This window comes from Spinacia oleracea, unplaced genomic scaffold (genome assembly GCF_020520425.1).
Source record: "Spinacia oleracea cultivar Varoflay unplaced genomic scaffold, BTI_SOV_V1 SOVchr0_031, whole genome shotgun sequence".
NCBI lineage: Eukaryota > Viridiplantae > Streptophyta > Magnoliopsida > Caryophyllales > Amaranthaceae > Spinacia > Spinacia oleracea.
In genome coordinates, this window is record NW_026614359.1 from 103,475 (window position 1) to 124,465 (window position 20,991).

At 45.9% G+C, this 20,991-nt stretch overlaps 1 protein-coding gene across 1 annotated transcript; it reads left to right on the forward strand.

Annotated features, from left to right (window-relative positions):
* Positions 1–20,311: 20,311 nt before the first annotated feature.
* LOC130465000 (eukaryotic translation initiation factor-like) lies at positions 20,312–20,741 on the forward strand (the record flags this gene model as incomplete). Its single annotated transcript, XM_056834086.1, is given in 3 exon segments — positions 20,312–20,494; positions 20,617–20,653; positions 20,656–20,741. Coding segments are annotated over 3 exon segments (306 nt in total), but the record flags the coding sequence as incomplete, so codon positions are not given.
* Positions 20,742–20,991: the final 250 nt, after the last annotated feature.

The following is a 20,991-nucleotide window of genomic DNA, read 5'->3' on the forward strand; positions in this document are numbered from 1 at the left end:
GATGTGAAGTATACGTCAAACGATTAATTTCAGACAAACTTCATCCAAAATCTGACAAATGTATCCTTGTGGGCTATCCAAAGGAAACAAAGGGGTATTACTTCTACAATACATCTGAGAACAAAGTGTTTGTTGCTCGAGATGGTGTCTTTTTGGAGAAGGATCACATTTCCAAAATGACAAGTGGGAGAAAAGTAGACCTCGAAGAAATTCGAGTCGAACAACAAACTCTAGAGAATGCTCAAGATGACATTCAGGATGAAACTCAGAGATCTTTAGAAGAATCTGGTGAGAATCATGGTCAATCTAGAAATGTTACCCCACGTAGATCGCAAAGATATAGATCTCAACCGGAAAGGTACTTAGGTATTTTGACGAACGAGAGCTATGACGTTCTATTACTTGAAAGTGATGAACCTGCGACTTACAAGCAAGCTATGACGAGCCCTAGCTCCAAGCAATGGCAAGAAGCCATGCAATCTGAATTAGACTCCATGTCTGAAAACCAAGTATGGGATTTGGTCGATTTGCCAGATGGCTACCAAGCCATTGGAAGCAAATGGGTTTTCAAACTGAAAAAGGACAAGGATGGGAAACTTGAAGTTTTCAAAGCTAGATTGGTTGCAAAAGGTTACAGGCAAGTCCACGGTGTGGATTACGATGAAACCTTTTCACCAGTTGCAATGCTAAAGTCTATTCGAATAATGTTAGCAATCGCTGCATATTACGATTACGAAATATGGCAGATGGATGTCAAAACTGCTTTCTTAAACGGCGTTTTAACAGAAACTGTGTTTATGACACAGCCTGAAGGTTTTGAGGATCCAAAGAATGCTAAAAAGGTATGCAAGCTAAAGAAATCAATCTACGGATTGAAGCAGGCATCCAGGAGCTGGAATATACGTTTTGATGAAGCGGTCAGTGACTTTGGTTTCATCAAGAACGCAGACGAATCTTGTGTATACAAGAAGGTCAGTGGGAGCAAAATTGCTTTCCTAGTATTATATGTCGACGACATATTGCTTATCGGAAATGACATTCCTATGTTGAACTCTGTCAAGATTTGGCTTGGGAAATGTTTTTCGATGAAGGATCTAGGAGAAGCACAGTACATATTGGGCATCAAGATTTACAGAGATAGATCTAAAAGGATGATTGGACTTAGTCAAAGCACTTATATCAATAAGGTGCTTGATAGGTTCAAGATGGCGGACTCCAAGCGAGGCTACCTACCCATGTCTCATGGAATGACTCTAAGCAAGACTCAGTGCCCAAAAACACTTGATGAGCGTAGACGAATGAATGGGATTCCATATGCATCATTGATTGGTTCAATAATGTATGCTATGATATGTACACGCCCGGATGTTGCGTACGCACTCAGTGCTACGAGCAGATACCAGTCAGACCCAGGAGAGGCGCATTGGACTGCTGCCAAGAACATTCTGAAGTACCTGAAAAGGCACAAAGATGACTTCCTGGTCTATGGTGGAGATGATGAATTAATTGTTAAAGGCTATACGGACGCAAGTTTCCAAACCGACAAAGATGATTTCAGATCACAGTCTGGGTTTGTCTTCTGCCTCAACGGAGGAGCAGTAAGCTGGAAAAGTGCTAAGCAAAGCACCATTGCGGATTCTACAACTGAAGCGGAGTACATTGCTGCACATGAAGCAGCAAAGGAAGCTATATGGCTAAGGAAGTTCATAGGAGAACTTGGTGTAGTCCCCTCCATTAAAGGACCAATAGCCCTGTATTGTGATAATAACGGAGCTATTGCACAGGCAAAAGAGCCTAGACACCACCAGAGAGTCAAGCATGTACTTCGTAGATTTCACCTTCTACGAGAGTTCGTTGAAAGAAAAGAAGTCGAGATAAGCAAAATTGGAACTGATGACAACATATCAGATCCATTAACTAAACCTCTGCCGCAAGCGAAGCACAACTCGCACACTGCAGCTATGGGAATCAAGCATATTGGAGAATGGCTTTGATGTCTCTGTTTAATGTTTTAAAGTTTTAGAGTTTAAATCTTTGTAAAACATTATTGGTTAATCATTCACAATAAATGAAAGGAATTCATTTTTCCATTTAATTCGTGGTTTATTAAATGATGAGTCCCTTCAACTTGACGATATATTCAAGATAGACTGTCAGGACCAGTCCTGTGACTAAGAAATGTCTATCAAGTGAACTTGAATGTCAAAGGTTGAAAATGGTCCCTAATCGGAGTTTTCTATAAAATTGGACGCATAGAAAACGTTAGACGATTAGAATGCAAGATGACTAGTAGTTCTGTTTCTTGAACTATGTGGACATGGCAATGTCATAATCATTTGCATAGATACTTACTTTGGGAAGACTAGTATCGGACAAGACCTATGAAACTTTACTGTAAGAGATGAAAGTCTGTCATAAGTAAATTTCATTAAATTATTAGACACTAAATCCTCAATACCTGAGTGATTTGAGATTACTTGTTTGAGAACTGGTTGCTTTGACGTTGACCAACCGTCGCACCGTAAAAGGAGGCTATAAAGGCAACGCTCAGGTAATCACCTATCAAACGAAGTCTAATCTCAAGATCGCAAGATTGGGATTGTCCTCCCATAAATCGGGATGAGATGCTTAAAAGTTGTACAAGGCCACTCGGAGAGCTAGAAACTGTGAAATGCATGGCCGTGCTCGGATGAATCATAGGCTATGATTATCTGTTTATTTGATCAGTTGAACTCTGAAACCGAGGAACACCTCTGGACATAATAAGGATGACAATTCTTACCTTATGTTCAAGAGCAAGCATCGAGCGACAAAGGAATTAGGAAATGCACACTTGTCCCTAAGGACAAGTGGGAGACTGAAGGAAATAATGCCCTTGGTCCAAGTATGCATTCTATGTTAAGTCTAATAAATGCGGTTCAGTATTAATTAACAAGTTAATAATTCAGTGAGATCAAGTGAGCTGAATGCCTAGCTAGAGGCCGCTTCAGTTCAAGTGGAATTAATGATATTAATCCACAGCTTACTCTTGACTGAACCCGTAGGGTCACACAAATAGTACGTAAACGGATCAAGTATTTAATGGCATTAAATACTCCATCTATGAATATTCGGAACCGACGGATATTGGTTTCAGTGGGAGCTAAGATCGTCACAGGCAAGAAATGAATACTCCGGAAACGATGATATTACCGGAAACGGAAATATGGATCGTATCGGAAATATATCCAAGTCGTAGATGTTGCCGGAAACGGAAACATGGTACGTATCGGAAAATATTATTGGAAATGGAAATATTACCAGAATCGGAAATATTGCCGGAAACGGAAATATTGTCAGAATCGGAAATATTGCCGGAATCGGAAAATAATTCCGGAAACGGAAATATTAAATATTTGTTCGAAACGGAAATTAATTCCGGAATCGGAAATATTAAATATTGTTCGTATCGGAAATAGATTCCGGAAATGGAAATTTAATCGGAAGCGTATCGTACGAATTAGCATCGGACGAGGCCTGCCGGACGAAGGCCCAGCACGAAGCCAGGCCGTCGCCCAGCAAGCACGCACGCCACAAGCCCAGCGCGCGCCAAGGCCACGGATGCGTGGGCCTTGCTGCGTGGGCTGCAGCTCGCACGCATGGGCAGTCCTTGTGGCTGCCGTGTGTGTGTGAGTTTGTGCTCATGCGTGATTCCTGAATCTGCAAGAGTCAGTGTATGATTAAATGTCTATTCCTAATTGGATAAATTAATTAAATAGAATTCATGTAGGATTCTAATTCCAATTAATTCGCATCCTACTAGGATTACGATTCCTTTTCCATAACTCTATAAATAAAGGCCTAGGGGTCATAATTTATATACAAGTTTCAAAGTATTCAAAAGTGAGTTTTTGAGAGAAAATTAAAACACATCTTGCTCATAAAAGTGCCGAATTTTCTAGAACCTTAAGGGCGATTCTAGTTGGTCAATCTTAAGGCGGATCCGGACGTGCTGTGGACTATCTACGGAGGGACGACACTTGGAGTCCTAAAAGACTTGTTCTTGTTCGGTTCGGGCGCAGCTAGGGAGGGCACGCAACAAAGAGTATGCATCTAATTATGCTATATGATTATGTGTAAATAATATGATTCCTGGGTTAATGGTTGTTTCCGCATGATTTATGTAAATGTCATATGTATCATAACCGAACAATGAAGTGACTAGTATGGCCCAAATAGGATAGAAAATATGGTCTGCGTACCATTAATTTGAATGTAATTGGTCTAAAGTACCAAAGTTATTTTTTAATTCAAATATGGTCTGCGTACCATCAAATAGTTGTAATTAGTTATAGCTTATCCTATTTGAAGAAAATGGTGCCTCCCACGGAGATTTTCAAGACGGACTTTGAAGTCAAAGCTTCATTAGTTGTAGGGTCATCTAGTTTGTTTTAAGTCCTTTCAAAGGCTGGAACTTAATGGCTATTTTGTTCCATAATCAACATACCTAAATTTCTGTTTTCAAACACAGAAAGACTCACATTCAAGAAAAAACAAAGACAATGTTTGTTTGTTTATTTGAATGAAATGGTCAATTACAGGTTGAGTCAATATGCTTGATTAAAACAAACAACTCTTTAAAGAACTTTACTAGGTTCAAATCAACCCCTTGATTTGAGTTCCACTAATCTTTGGCATTGTTGCTTAGACCATATCAACAAGTTAACATTCAAAAAGCTCTATTTTGATAAACTTTTGAAAGTTGATTGATTTCTAGATCATTTTAAGACAACTAGTCTTACTTGTTGAAAGTAACAAAAGATATGAACTATTGTTAGAACGCCTAGACAATAGAGTTCAAAGCTAAAGAAAGATTTTATGACTTTATTATTTCACATGGATTTGAGTGAATATAGGTTTATTTACTCAATGTGATATAAGTTTGAATCTGTTTGGCTAGTTCAAAGATTCAGAAGTATAAAATCCACTTGGCAAGAAATCATAAAGATCTAGGTTAGATCATGTTCATGATTACTTGAGACCAAATATGATCATCAATGATTGTGTGTTCACAATCTAGGTCCATAAGATATGGCATATCTACGTTGGAATGATCGAAGTCAATTAGTACTTGATTCGATCAATGATGAATCATAAAGACTTTTCCTATAATTTCTAAAACAAAATGCTCAACTACCACCAAACTAAACCAAATTCGTCAAAGCTATTGAAAAGTAATTTCAGAATATCTTTTCATAATATATCTAAAGAGTTCCTAAACTCAGTGGGAGCTTAGTGTTTGTTATTCAACAAACTAAGGCCCAAGCATAGATATATGTTTCATTGTGATTTATTCAAATGAGACACAAGGGTATTGTTTCTACCACGAATTTTTGAGAACATAATGTTTGTTTGCTCGAAATAATGTCCTTTTGGAGATTCGTTTCCAAAATGACAAGTGGGAGAAAATAGACCTCGAAAGTTTTCGAGGCGAACAACAAACATAAACGGACATTCCGGAGGCTTTTCGAAGTGCTTCAGAAAATCCGAACTTATTCTGTAAGGACTTTACAAGTGGCTTTAAAGAATAAACATCTCTTAGAAGACTTTACAAGTGCTTCAAGGAGAACAGAATATTCAAAGGACTTTCAAGTGGCTATTGATATTCTATTGTTTGATGTTCTATACCCAAGTAGGCATAGAGTTCAACTCACTGAAACTATGCAATTCTTCTATTAGATAGTGAAGAAACCTACAACTTACAGTCAAACTATTATCATGTAGATTAATGAGTTTGTGACTTGTAAGAAAGCTATGACGAAACCCAGATTCCCTAAAATGGTTAGAGGCCATATATAGACTATATGTTTAATTGGTTAAAGGCCATAAAACATACTCAATGTTTTGATGACAAAAATTGAAATTTTCTTGATTTGCAAGAATAGTTTCACACCTATTGGTTGCAAGTTTGTTTTAAGGATAAAAACCATCAAACATGGAATTGTGTTCACGCACAAAGCTAGATTAGTTGCTAAAAGGTTACAAGCAAATTCATGGCATGGATTGTGTTGAAACCTCATGCATAATCGTAATGCTCAAGTCTATAATTCAAGCAATGATTGCATATCGGTACATATAGCAATTGGATGACAAAACAATTCCTCAATAAAATGATGGAATAAACTATATACATGGTATGTCATAGGATTTGTGGATCCAAATAAATGCTTGAAAAAGAAAGCTAGCTTATGAAATCTAAGTACAGATTTAAGCAAGCAATTGGGAATTAGAAATGTATTTTAGTGAAGCTAATAAGTATTTTAGTTTCATAAAATGTACATGATTCTTATAGATATATAAGAAGTTTAGTGGGAGTACTTAAAACTTAATTGGTCCTATGTGTATTACACACATATCTCTCTATTGTGAAATAACATTCAAATGCTAATGACTTAGATTTGAAATAATTCATCAATGATGGACCATGGCGAAACTTAGTACATACTGGGTATTAAGATCTATTTACAAAAATCTTATGATATTGTTTTGGATTAAGTAATGGCATTTACTAAATCAAACACGAAAGTCTCCATTGGAGATATTCGACCCATATGAATAAATCTAAGTAAAGGATGTTTGAACTATGTATAAGAATTTACTAAGTTAAACATCAAAGAGTCTAAATGAGATTCTTAACCTATATTATATGTCAAAGAATTTAGCTGGATTCAGTATCTGCTGAAATTGAATAAGCTAAAGTTACATGAATAGAATTCAATTGGGAATTATTCTGCAAAAGAATTTATCATGTATGATATAATATGAGGATCGCCAAAAACGTATCATATGACTTTAGCCATGACGAACATATACCAATCTCTATTGATCTAAGTGAAGATCAACTAGATTGAGATCAAGAATACTTATGGTACTTGAAAAGGTACATAGGAATAGTTCTTGATTCAAGGAAATAAAGATATGCTAAATATTGATGCTACACGCAGAAACACTGGCAAAGGATCAAGCAAGACCCCTTTGGAGTTAACCATTGGCAAGGACGAGCTATAGAGCATCGTGTTTTGAAATGGCAACATGGGTTGGAGACCATGAGTTGTTGCGTGGGAAATTAAAATAATGATTTCTATGTTCTAAGATATAGTTGAGAGTATTCCACATATCTGTGAACTGCTTGGATAAGTAATTCCAAACAAAGCATCACTAGCAACCTATAAAGTTGAAGTAAAAGTAATTATTGCCTAAGAAGCAATAAAACAGGGTTGTTTAAAGTTCTTCACTGAACTTGGGTAGATCACCTATCTGCTGGCTTGATGATTCTTCATTGAAAAATGCGTAGAACCACTCTTGAAGCAAGAAAAACGTCTGCTAACTTGATGGTTCTTCATTGCAAAATGAGTAAAACCACCATCGAAGTAAGAAAGACTAGATCACATAATAAACAAACTCGAAAAGATCTTATCATCATATCTCGAAGAACATTCGATGAAAAGGATATTAAGATTGGCAAAGCATGATAACTAAACCTATGCAACAAGTGAGAAGCAACACTCACATTGTAGCACTGGAAATCAAGCATAGCTTTGAATTCCATGAACTGTTTTAGAAGATGGGTTTGAGGCCCATGCTTGTAAAACATTGGGGTTGAACATTTATCATATATGAAATGTATTTTCATATTCCATTTAATCTTGGTTTAGTATTAAATGATGAGTCCCTTCAAATTTGACGATATATTCAAGATAGACTGTCAGGACCAGTCCTGTGACTAAGAAATGTCTATCAAGTGAACTTGAATGTCAAAGGTTGAAAATGGTCCCTGGTCGGAGTTTTCTATAAAATTGGACGCATAGAAAACGTTAGACGATTAGAATGCAAGATGACTAGTAGTTCTGTTTCTTGAACTATGTGGACATGGCAATGTTATAATCATTTGCATAGATACTTACTTTGGGAAGACTAGTATCGGACAAGACCTATGAAACTTTACTGTAAGAGATGATAGTCTGTCATAAGTAAATTTCATTAAATTATTAGACACTAAATCCTCAATACCTGAGTGATTTGAGATTACTTGTTTGAGAACTGGTTGCTTTGACGTTGACCAACCGTCGCACCGTAAAAGGAGGCTATAAAGGCAACGCTCAGGTAATCACCTATCAAACGAAGTCTAATCTCAAGATCGCAAGATTGGGATTGTCCTCCCATAAATCGGGATGAGATGCTTAAAAGTTGTACAAGGCCACTCGGAGAGCTAGAAACTGTGAAATGCATGGCCGTGCTCGGATGAATCATAGGCTATGATTATCTGTTTATTTGATCAGTTGAACTCTGAAACCGAGGAACACCTCTGGACATAATAAGGATGACAACTCTTACCTTATGTTCAAGAGCAAGCATCGAGCGACAAAGGAATTAGGAAATGCACACTTGTCCCTAAGGACAAGTGGGAGACTGAAGGAAATAATGCCCTTGGGCCATGTCGTACCCTTGCTTACCTTTCTTGGGTCATGCCTTGCCTTGCTTGGGCCATGTCGTGCCCTTGCTTACCTTTCTTGGGTCATGCTTGCCTTGCTTGGGCCATGTCGTGCCCTTGCTTACCTTTCTTGGGTCATGCTTCCCTTGCTTGGGCCATGTCGTGCCCTTGCTTACCTTTCTTGGGTCATGCTTACCTTGCTTGGGCCATGTCGTACCCTTGCTTACCTTTCTTGGGTCATGCCTTGCCTTGCTTGGGCCATGTCGTGCCCTTGCTTACCTTTCTTGGGTCATGCCTTGCCTTGCTTGGGACATGTCGTGCCCTTGCTTACCTTTCTTGGGTCATGCCTTGCCTTGCTTGGGCCATGTCGTGCCCTTGCTTACCTTTCTTGGGTCATGCTTACCTTGTTTGGGCCATGTCGTGCCCTTGCTTACCTTTCTTGGTCATGCCTTGCCTTGCTTGGCCATGTCGTGCCCTTGCTTACCTATCTTGGGTCATGCCTTGCCTTGCTTGGGCCAAGTCGTGCCCTTGCTTACCTTTCTTGGGTCATGCTTGCCTTGCTTGGGCCATGTCGTGCCCTTGCTTACCTTTCTTGGGTCATGCTTGCCTTGCTTGGGCCATGTCGTGCCCTTGCTTACCTTTCTTGGGTCATGCCTTGCCTTGCTTGGGACATGTCGTGCCCTTGCTTACCTTTCTTGGGTCATGCCTTGCCTTTCTTGGGCCATGTCGTGCGCTTGCTTACCTTTCTTGGGTCATGCCTTGCCTTGCTTGGGCCATGTCGTGCCCTTGCTTACCTTTCTTGGGTCATGCTTACCTTGTTTGGGCCATGTCGTGCCCTTGCTTACCTTTCTTGGTCATGCCTTGCCTTGCTTGGGCCATGTCGTGCCCTTGCTTACCTTTCTTGGGTCATGCTTGCCTTGCTTGGGCCATGTCGTGCCCTTGCTTACCTTTCTTGGGTCATGCTTGCCTTGCTTGGGCCATGTCGTGCCCTTGCTTACCTTTCTTGGGTCATGCTTACCTTGCTTGGGCCATGTCGTACCCTTGCTTACCTTTCTTGGGTCATGCCTTGCCTTGCTTGGGCCATGTCGTGCCCTTGCTTACCTTTCTTGGGTCATGCCTTGCCTTGCTTGGGACATGTCGTGCCCTTGCTTACCTTTCTTGGGTCATGCCTTGCCTTGCTTGGGCCATGTCGTGCCCTTGCTTACCTTTCTTGGGTCATGCTTACCTTGTTTGGGCCATGTCGTGCCCTTGCTTACCTTTCTTGGTCATGCCTTGCCTTGCTTGGCCATGTCGTGCCCTTGCTTACCTATCTTGGGTCATGCCTTGCCTTGCTTGGGCCATGTCGTGCCCTTGCTTACCTTTCTTGGGTCATGCCTTGCCTTGCTTGGGCCATGTCGTGCCCTTGCTTGCCTTTCTTGGGTCATGCCTTGCCTTGCTTGGGCCATGTCGTGCCCTTGCTTACCTTTCTGGGGTCATGCTTCCCTTGCTTGGGCCATGTCGTGCCCTTGCTTACCTTTCTTGGGTCATGCCTTGCCTTGCTTGGGCCATGTCGTGCCCTTGCTTACCTTTCTTGGGTCATGCCTTGCCTTGCTTGGGCGAAGTCGTGCCCTTGCTTGCCTTTCTTGGGTCATGCTTACCTTGCTTGGGCCATGTCGTGCCCTTGGTTACCTTTCTTGGGTCATGCCTTGCCTTGCTTGGGCCATGTCGTGCCCTTGTTTACCTTTCTTGGGTCATGCTTACCTTGCTTGGGCCATGTCGTGCCCTTGCTTACCTTTCTTGGGTCATGCCTTGCCTTGCTTGGGCCATGTCGTGCCCTTGCTTACCTTTCTTGGGTCATGCTTCCCTTGCTTGGGCCATGTCGTGCCCTTGCTTACCCTTCTTGGGTCATGCTTGCCTTGCTTGGGCCATGTCGTGCCCTTGCTTACCTTTCTTGGGTCATGCTTACCTTGCTTGGGCCATGTCGTGCCCTTGCTTTCCTTTCTCGGGTCATGCCTTGCCTTGCTTGGGCCATGTCGTGCCCTTGCTTACCTTTCTTGGGTCATGCCTTGCCTTGCTTGGGCCATGTCGTGCCCTTGCTTACCTTTCTTGGGTCATGCCTTGCCTTGCTTGGGCCAAGTCGTGCCCTTGCTTGCCTTTCTTGGGTCATGCTTACCTTGCTTGGGCCATGTCGTGCCCTTGCTTACCTTTCTTGGGTCATGCCTTGCCTTGCTTGGGCCATGTCGTGCCCTTGCTTACCTTTCTTGGGTCATGCTTCCCTTGCTTGGGCCATGTCGTGCCCTTGCTTACCTTTCTTGGGTTATGCCTTGCCTTGCTTGGGCCATGTCGTGCCCTTGCTTACCTTTCTTGGGTCATGCTTGCCTTGCTTGGGCCATGTCGTGCCCTTGCTTACCTTTCTTGGGTCATGCTTGCCTTGCTTGGGCCATGTCGTGCCCTTGCTTACCTTTCTTGGGTCATGCTTACCTTGCTTGGGCCATGTCGTACCCTTGCTTACCTTTCTTGAGTCATGCCTTGTCTTGCTTGGGCCATGTCGTGCCCTTGCTTACCTTTCTTAGGTCATGCCTTGCCTTGCTTGGGACATGTCGTGCCCTTGCTTACCTTTCTTGGGTCATGCCTTGCGTTGCTTGGGCCATGTCGTGCCCTTGCTTACCTTTCTTGGGTCATGCTTACCTTGTTTGGGCCATGTCGTGCCCTTGCTTACCTTTCTTGGTCATGCCTTGCCTTGCTTGGCCATGTCGTGCCCTTGCTTACCTATCTTGGGTCATGCCTTGCCTTGCTTGGGCCATGTCGTGCCCTTGCTTACCTTTCTTGGGTTATGCCTTGCCTTGCTTGGGCCATGTCGTGCCCTTGCTTGCCTTTCTTGGGTCATGCCTTGCCTTGCTTGGGCCATGTCGTGCCCTTGCTTACCTTTCTTGGGTCATGCTTCCCTTGCTTGGGCCATGTCGTGCCCTTGCTTACCTTTCTTGGGTCATGCCTTGCCTTGCTTGGGCCATGTCGTGCCCATGCTTACCTTTCTTGGGTCATGCCTTGCCTTGCTTGGGCCAAGTCGTGCCCTTGCTTGCCTTTCTTGGGTCATGCTTACCTTGCTTGGGCCATGTCGTGCCCTTGCTTACCTTTCTTGGGTCATGCTTGCCTTGCTTGGGCCATGTCGTGCCCTTGCTTACCTTTCTTGGGTCATGCTTACCTTGCTTGGGCCATGTCGTACCCTTGCTTACCTTTCTTGGGTCATGCCTTGCCTTGCTTGGGCCATGTCGTGCCCTTGCTTACCTTTCTTGGGTCATGCCTTGCCTTGCTTGGGACATGTCGTGCCCTTGCTTACCTTTCTTGGGTCATGCCTTGCCTTGCTTGGGCCATGTCGTGCCCTTGCTTACCTTTCTTGGGTCATGCTTACCTTGTTTGGGCCATGTCGTGCCCTTGCTTACCTTTCTTGGTCATGCCTTGCCTTGCTTGGCCATGTCGTGCCCATGCTTACCTTTCTTGGGTCATGCCTTGCCTTGCTTGGGCCAAGTCGTGCCCTTGCTTGCCTTTCTTGGGTCATGCTTACCTTGCTTGGGCCATGTCGTGCCCTTGCTTGCCTTTCTTGGGTCATGCCTTGCCTTGCTTGGGCCATGTCGTGCCCTTGCTTACCTTTCTTGGGTCATGCTTTGCCTTGCTTGGGCCATGTCGTGCCCTTGCTTACCTTTCTTGGGTCTTGTTTACCTTGCTTGGGCCATGTCGTGCCCTTGCTTACCTTTCTTGGGTGATGCTTACCTTGCTTGGGCCATGTCGTGCCCTTGCTTACCTTTCTTGGGTCATGCTTACCTTGCTTGGGCCATGTCGTACCCTTGCTTACCTTTCTTGGGTCATGCCTTGCCTTGCTTGGGCCATGTCGTGCCCTTGCTTACCTTTCTTGGGTCATGCCTTGCCTTTCTTGGGCCATGTCGTGCCCATGCTTGCCTTTCTTGGGTCATGCCTTGCCTTGCTTGGGCCAAGTCGTGCCCTTGCTTACCTTTCTTGGGTCATGCTTCCTTTGCTTGGGCCATGTCGTGCCCTTGCTTACCTTTCTTGGGTCATGCCTTGCCTTGCTTGGGCCATGTCGTGCCCATGCTTACCTTTCTTGGGTCATGCCTTGCCTTGCTTGGGCCAAGTCGTGCCCTTGCTTGCCTTTCTTGGGTCATGCTTACCTTGCTTGGGCCATGTCGTGCCCTTGCTTGCCTTTCTTGGGTCATGCCTTGCCTTGCTTGGGCCATGTCGTGCCCTTGCTTACCTTTCTTGGGTCATGCCTTGCCTTGCTTGGGACATGTCGTGCCCTTGCTTACCTTTCTTGGGTCATGCCTTGCCTTGCTTGGGCCATGTCGTGCCCTTGCTTACCTTTCTTGGGTCATGCCTTGCCTTGTTTGGGCCATGTCGTGCCCTTGCTTACCTTTCTTGGGTCATGCTTACCTTGTTTGGGCCATGTCGTGCCCTTGCTTACCTTTCTTGGTCATGCCTTGCCTTGCTTGGGCCATGTCGTGCCCTTGCTTACCTTTCTTGGGTCATGCTTGCCTTGCTTGGGCCATGTCGTGCCCTTGCTTACCTTTCTTGGGTCATGCTTACCTTGCTTGGGCCATGTCGTGCCCTTGCTTGCCTTTCTTGGGTCATGCCTTGCCTTGCTTGGGCCATGTCGTGCCCTTGCTTACCTTTCTTGGGTCATGCCTTGCCTTTCTTGGGCCATGTCGTGCCCATGCTTACCTTTCTTGGGTCATGCCTTGCCTTGCTTGGGCCAAGTCGTGCCCTTGCTTGCCTTTCTTGGGTCATGCTTACCTTGCTTGGGCCATGTCGTGCCCTTGCTTGCCTTTCTTGGGTCATGCCTTGCCTTGCTTGGGCCATGTCGTGCCCTTGCTTACCTTTCTTGGGTCATGCCTTGCCTTGCTTGGGACATGTCGTGCCCTTGCTTACCTTTCTTGGGTCATGCCTTGCCTTGCTTGGGCCATGTCGTGCCCTTGCTTACCTTTCTTGGGTCATGCCTTGCCTTGCTTGGGCCATGTCGTGCCTTTGCTTACCTTTCTTGGGTCATGCCTAGCCTTGCTTGGGCCATGTCGTACCCTTGCTTACCTTTCTTGGGTCATGCCTTGCCTTGCTTGGGCCATGTCGTGCCCTTGCTTACCTTTCTTGGGTCATGCCTTGCCTTGCTTGGGACATGTCGTGCCCTTGCTTACCTTTCTTGGGTCATGCCTTGCCTTGCTTGGGCCATGTCGTGCCCTTGCTTACCTTTCTTGGGTCATGCTTACCTTGTTTGGGCCATGTCGTGCCCTTGCTTACCTTTCTTGGTCATGCCTTGCCTTGCTTGGCCATGTCGTGCCCTTGCTTACCTATCTTGGGTCATGCCTTGCCTTGCTTGGGCCATGTCGTGCCCTTGCTTACCTTTCTTGGGTCATGCCTTGCCTTGCTTGGGCCATGTCGTGCCCTTGCTTGCCTTTCTTGGGTCATGCCTTGCCTTGCTTGGGCCATGTCGTGCCCTTGCTTACCTTTCTTGGGTCATGCTTCCCTTGCTTGGGCCATGTCGTGCCCTTGCTTACCTTTCTTGCGTCATGCCTTGCCTTGCTTGGGCCATGTCGTGCCCTTGCTTACCTTTCTTGGGTCATGCCTTGCCTTGCTTGGGCCAAGTCGTGCCCTTGCTTGCCTTTCTTGGGTCATGCTTACCTTGCTTGGGCCATGTCGTGCCCTTGCTTACCTTTCTTGGGTCATGCCTTGCCTTACTTGGGCCATGTCGTGCCCTTGCTTACCTTTCTTGGGTCATGCTTCCCTTGCTTGGGCCATGTCGTGCCCTTGCTTACCTTTCTTGGGTCATGCCTTGCCTTGCTTGGGCCATGTCGTGCCCTTGCTTACCTTTCTTGGGTCATGCCTTGCCTTGCTTGGGCCATGTCGTGCCCTTGCTTGCCTTTCTTGGGTCATGCTTACCTTGCTTGGGCCATGTCGTGCCCTTGCTTACCTTTCTTGGGTCATGCCTTGCCTTGCTTGGGCCATGTCGTGCCCTTGCTTACCTTTCTTGGGTCATGCCTTGCCTTGCTTGGGCCAAGTCGTGCCCTTGCTTGCCTTTCTTGGGTCATGCTTAACTTTCTTGGGCCATGTCGTGGCCTTGCTTACCTTTCTTGGGTCATGCCTTGCCTTGCTTGGGCCATGTCGTGCCCTTGCTTACCTTTCTTGGGTCATGCTTCCCTTGCTTGGGCCATGTCGTACCCTTGCTTACCTTTCTTGGGTCATGCCTTGCCTTGCTTGGGCCATGTCGTGCCCTTGCTTGCCTTTCTTGGGTCATGCCTTGCCTTGCTTGGGCCAAGTCGTGCCCTTGCTTGCCTTTCTTGGGTCATGCTTACCTTGCTTGGGCCATGTCGTGCCCTTGCTTACCTTTCTTGGGTCATGCCTTGCCTTGCTTGGGCCATGTCGTACCCTTGCTTACCTTTCTTGGGTCATGCCTTGCCTTGCTTGGGCCATGTCGTACCCTTGCTTACCTTTCTTGGGTCATGCCTTGCTTTGCTTGGGCCATGTCGTGCCCTTGCTTACCTTTCTTGGGTCATGCCTTACCTTGCTTGGGTCATGCTTACCTTTCTTGGGTCATGCTTTGCCTTGCTTGGGCCATGTCGTGCCCTTGCTTACCTTTCTTGGGTCTTGTTTACCTTGCTTGGGCCATGTCGTGCCCTTGCTTACCTTTCTTGGGTGATGCTTACCTTGCTTGGGCCATGTCGTGCCCTTGCTTACCTTTCTTGGGTCATGCTTACCTTGCTTGGGCCATGTCGTACCCTTGCTTACCTTTCTTGGGTCATGCCTTGCCTTGCTTGGGCCATGTCGTGCCCTTGCTTACCTTTCTTGGGTCATGCCTTGCCTTTCTTGGGCCATGTCGTGCCCATGCTTACCTTTCTTGGGTCATGCCTTGCCTTGCTTGGGCCAAGTCGTGCCCTTGCTTGCCTTTCTTGGGTCATGCTTACCTTGCTTGGGCCATGTCGTGCCCTTGCTTGCCTTTCTTGGGTCATGCCTTGCCTTGCTTGGGCCATGTCGTGCCCTTGCTTACCTTTCTTGGGTCATGCTTACCTTGCTTGGGCCATGTCGTGCCCTTGCTTGCCTTTCTTGGGTGATGCTTACCTTGCTTGGGCCATGTCGTGCCCTTGCTTACCTTTCTTGGGTCATGCTTACCTTGCTTGGGCCATGTCGTACCCTTGCTTACCTTTCTTGGGTCATGCCTTGCCTTGCTTGGGCCATGTCGTGCCCTTGCTTACCTTTCTTGGGTCATGCCTTGCCTTTCTTGGGCCATGTCGTGCCCATGCTTACCTTTCTTGGGTCATGCCTTGCCTTGCTTGGGCCAAGTCGTGCCCTTGCTTGCCTTTCTTGGGTCATGCTTACCTTGCTTGGGCCATGTCGTGCCCTTGCTTACCTTTCTTGGGTCATGCTTGCCTTGCTTGGGCCATGTCGTGCCCTTGCTTACCTTTCTTGGGTCATGCTTACCTTGCTTGGGCCATGTCGTGCCCTTGCTTGCCTTTCTTGGGTCATGCCTTGCCTTGCTTGGGCCATGTCGTGCCCTTGCTTACCTTTCTTGGGTCATGCCTTGCCTTTCTTGGGCCATGTCGTGCCCATGCTTACCTTTCTTGGGTCATGCCTTGCCTTGCTTGGGCCAAGTCGTGCCCTTGCTTGCCTTTCTTGGGTCATGCTTACCTTGCTTGGGCCATGTCGTGCCCTTGCTTGCCTTTCTTGGGTCATGCCTTGCCTTGCTTGGGCCATGTCGTGCCCTTGCTTACCTTTCTTGGGTCATGCCTTGCCTTGCTTGGGACATGTCGTGCCCTTGCTTACCTTTCTTGGGTCATGCCTTGCCTTGCTTGGGCCATGTCGTGCCCTTGCTTACCTTTCTTGGGTCATGCCTTGCCTTGCTTGGGCCATGTCGTGCCCTTGCTTACCTTTCTTGGGTCATGCCTAGCCTTGCTTGGGCCATGTCGTACCCTTGCTTACCTTTCTTGGGTCATGCCTTGCCTTGCTTGGGCCATGTCGTGCCCTTGCTTACCTTTCTTGGGTCATGCCTTGCCTTGCTTGGGACATGTCGTGCCCTTGCTTACCTTTCTTGGGTCATGCTTACCTTGTTTGGGCCATGTCGTGCCCTTGCTTACCTTTCTTGGTCATGCCTTGCCTTGCTTGGCCATGTCGTGCCCTTGCTTACCTATCTTGGGTCATGCCTTGCCTTGCTTGGGCCATGTCGTGCCCTTGCTTACCTTTCTTGGGTCATGCCTTGCCTTGCTTGGGCCATGTCGTGCCCTTGCTTGCCTTTCTTGGGTCATGCCTTGCCTTGCTTGGGCCATGTCGTGCCCTTGCTTACCTTTCTTGGGTCATGCTTCCCTTGCTTGGGCCATGTCGTGCCCTTGCTTACCTTTCTTGCGTCATGCCTTGCCTTGCTTGGGCCATGTCGTGCCCTTGCTTACCTTTCTTGGGTCATGCCTTGCCTTGCTTGGGCCAAGTCGTGCCCTTGCTTGCCTTTCTTGGGTCATGCTTACCTTGCTTGGGCCATGTCGTGCCCTTGCTTACCTTTCTTGGGTCATGCCTTGCCTTACTTGGGCCATGTCGTGCCCTTGCTTACCTTTCTTGGGTCATGCTTCCCTTGCTTGGGCCATGTCGTGCCCTTGCTTACCTATCTTGGGTCATGCCTTGCCTTGCTTGGGCCATGTCGTGCCCTTGCTTACCTTTCTTGGGTCATGCCTTGCCTTGCTTGGGCCATGTCGTGCCCTTGCTTGCCTTTCTTGGGTCATGCCTTGCCTTGCTTGGGCCATGTCGTGCCCTTGCTTACCTTTCTTGGGTCATGCTTCCCTTGCTTGGGCCATGTCGTGCCCTTGCTTACCTTTCTTGCGTCATGCCTTGCCTTGCTTGGGCCATGTCGTGCCCTTGCTTACCTTTCTTGGGTCATGCCTTGCCTTGCTTGGGCCAAGTCGTGCCCTTGCTTGCCTTTCTTGGGTCATGCTTACCTTGCTTGGGCCATGTCGTGCCCTTGCTTACCTTTCTTGGGTCATGCCTTGCCTTACTTGGGCCATGTCGTGCCCTTGCTTACCTTTCTTGGGTCATGCTTCCCTTGCTTGGGCCATGTCGTGCCCTTGCTTACCTTTCTTGGGTCATGCCTTGCCTTGCTTGGGCCATGTCGTGCCCTTGCTTACCTTTCTTGGGTCATGCCTTGCCTTGCTTGGGCCATGTCGTGCCCTTGCTTGCCTTTCTTGGGTCATGCTTACCTTGCTTGGGCCATGTCGTGCCCTTGCTTACCTTTCTTGGGTCATGCCTTGCCTTGCTTGGGCCATGTCGTGCCCTTGCTTACCTTTCTTGGGTCATGCCTTGCCTTGCTTGGGCCAAGTCGTGCCCTTGCTTGCCTTTCTTGGGTCATGCTTAACTTTCTTGGGCCATGTCGTGGCCTTGCTTACCTTTCTTGGGTCATGCCTTGCCTTGCTTGGGCCATGTCGTGCCCTTGCTTACCTTTCTTGGGTCATGCTTCCCTTGCTTGGGCCATGTCGTACCCTTGCTTACCTTTCTTGGGTCATGTCTTGCCTTGCTTGGGCCGTGTCGTGCCCTTGCTTGCCTTTCTTGGGTCATGCCTTGCCTTGCTTGGGCCAAGTCGTGCCCTTGCTTGCCTTTCTTGGGTCATGCTTACCTTGCTTGGGCCATGTCGTGCCCTTGCTTACCTTTCTTGGGTCATGCCTTGCCTTGCTTGGGCCATGTCGTAGCCTTGCTTACCTTTCTTGGGTCATGCCTTGCCTTGCTTGGGCCATGTCGTACCCTTGCTTACCTTTCTTGGGTCATGCCTTGCCTTGCTTGGGCCATGTCGTGCCCTTGCTTACCTTTCTTGGGTCATGCCTTACCTTGCTTGGGTCATGCTTACCTTTCTTGGGTCATGCTTTGCCTTGCTTGGGCCATGTCGTGCCCTTGCTTACCTTTCTTGGGTCTTGTTTACCTTGCTTGGGCCATGTCGTGCCCTTGCTTACCTTTCTTGGGTGATGCTTACCTTGCTTGGGCCATGTCGTGCCCTTGCTTACCTTTCTTGGGTCATGCTTACCTTGCTTGGGCCATGTCGTACCCTTGCTTACCTTTCTTGGGTCATGCCTTGCCTTGCTTGGGCCATGTCGTACCCTTGCTTACCTTTCTTGGGTCATGCCTTGCCTTGCTTGGGCCATGTCGTGCCCTTGCTTACCTTTCTTGGGTCATGCCTTGCCTTGCTTGGGACATGTCGTGCCCTTGCTTACCTTTCTTGGGTCATGCCTTGCCTTGCTTGGGCCATGTCGTGCCCTTGCTTACCTTTCTTGGGTCATGCTTACCTTCACTAGTGGAAAAACGTTTAATTGCATCGCTGCATTTGCGTCGCCATTCTGAACATGTGACGCAAAAGACAAATTTTCACATAAAATTTAGTCATTTGCGTCGCAGCTTTGTTAAACTGCGAGGCAAATGACTCTAGGATGCTCCCAGAGTCATTTGCGTCGCAGATTAGTAAAACTGCGACGCAATTTACTCAATCAAGTGCGTCGCAGTTTTACTATTCTGCGAGGCAAATGACTCTGGTAGCATCCTAGAGTCATTTGCCACGCAGTTTAACAAAGCTGCGACGCAATGTGTATTTTTTTTCCTTTCAAATTCGCGCTTCACCATTCTGACTTAGGGTATTCGGCAAACGAATTGAAACATTGCTTCTACTCCCAAACGAAACCAACACTGCTTCTACTCCCAATTCCTAAACGAAACCAACACCAACACTGCTTCGTTCTCACCGGCAGCCATCGTTCACTGCCGTCGCCCACTCCTCCACTGCTTTCCCCTTGCGCTGCACTCCTTCTTGCCTCCCCTGCGGTTCTGCCATTCCCCTAAACCCTGCGGTTCCCCTAAACCCTGCTTCCCCTGCGGTTCTGCCGCTCCCTATTTAGATCCGCCGCCCACGGCAGTCGCCCACAGCACGGCCGCTGCCCAAGGCAGTCTCCCACAGCACAGCCGCCGCCGCCCACTCCGCCTCCATTGTTCATTGTCCTCTCTCCTCTCTTAGGTATTGAATTTTAATTTTGATATTTATTGAATTTTAATTGTGTATTTTAATTTTAATTGTAGACATTATGATTGAATTTTAATTATGCATTTTAATTGAATTATAATTGTTGATATTATTTTTGTCTCAGATTTTTAATATTGATTGATTTTGGCTTTCTGGGGTTTTATAAGTTTTTGTTAGTTTTGATTGATTTTTTTTTTTTGTCTAAAGTGGGTTTTGATTTTTTTGAATTGGGTTTGTTAATTTGTTTATGCTGTAGAATAATTAGTTCTTTTTTACTTTTATTTGGTGCAAGTTTTGTGAACTTTTGGCTGGATTAGCTCTTATTTGCCCTAATTTTAGTTAATTTGATTAATTTATGGTATAAATTTAGCTTATTGTTGGCGTGATTACATGTTTTGGAATCATTAATAAGGTTAGCTGGGGAATATTATGCTAGATCATTATAGTTTCGTCCACTTGATGTCGATTTCCAAGGATAGGGAGGGGTTTTATAATTCATACTTGGTTGAATTTTTAATTTGGTTGGTTTGTGTTAGATGTTTGATATGTTTTTTTAATGCAAGCCTTGCCTATAATATATAGAAACCAACGATTCTAGGATCTGTAGAATGCAATATTTTTGGGAGATGCAATAGCTATCTTCATTAGCATTGTTAGAAAGATATAAAGAAAATATGTGGGGCATTGTTAACTTTGGAGTTTTAATGGGAAAATTCGAATAATTCTTTTCATTGGATGAAATGCTTTCCCTTGTGAGTGGAGAATAAAGTAAATCAACCTTACAAATTATTGATTTATCCAGTCGAACAATGCCCATTCTGAGATGAAAATTGAATCTTTTATGCAGCCTGTATGATCAGATATTCAAGCCCGGCAAGTTAGTAGCAAACGCTGATTTCCATTTGTTCAAGGCTGGAGTTGAACCTAAATGGGAGGATCCTGAGTGTGCACATGGAGGCAAGTGGACTGTTTCTGCTAGCAGAAAGACGAATCTTGAGGCAATGTGGCTTGAAACTGTAATTTTGTAACATTTTGACCGAAGCATACCCCCCAATAAACTTGTTTTTTCCGTACAGTCTAACTTCCAACCACGTGGCTTAAGTGCTTAACTATTTGTTGAAATTTTTCTTTTGAGCAGTTGATGGCTCTAACTGGGGAGCAGTTCGATGAAGCTGATAGATATGTGGTGTGGTTGCTAGTGCGCGTTCAAGGGGAGACAAACTTTCACTGTGGACAAGAAATGCTGCGAATGAGGCTGTGCAGGTTTATTTTTTCTTTTTCTTTTGGCATAACTTGTTCTCTAAATTATAAACATCGTAGGCCATAGGCAAATATCTAGGCTTTTGTCTTCTACTTGTTGTTCGACAAGTTCATGCTTTTCATTATACTTTGTTGCCTGTGCTTACCGTGCAATGTTCTTATGCTGGACATGAGGTTTTCGTGTTTTGGACTTTGGGCACAGGGACATCAGATTGGTGGATTTGAAAGTGTATTCTGTAGAATTTGGATGGGT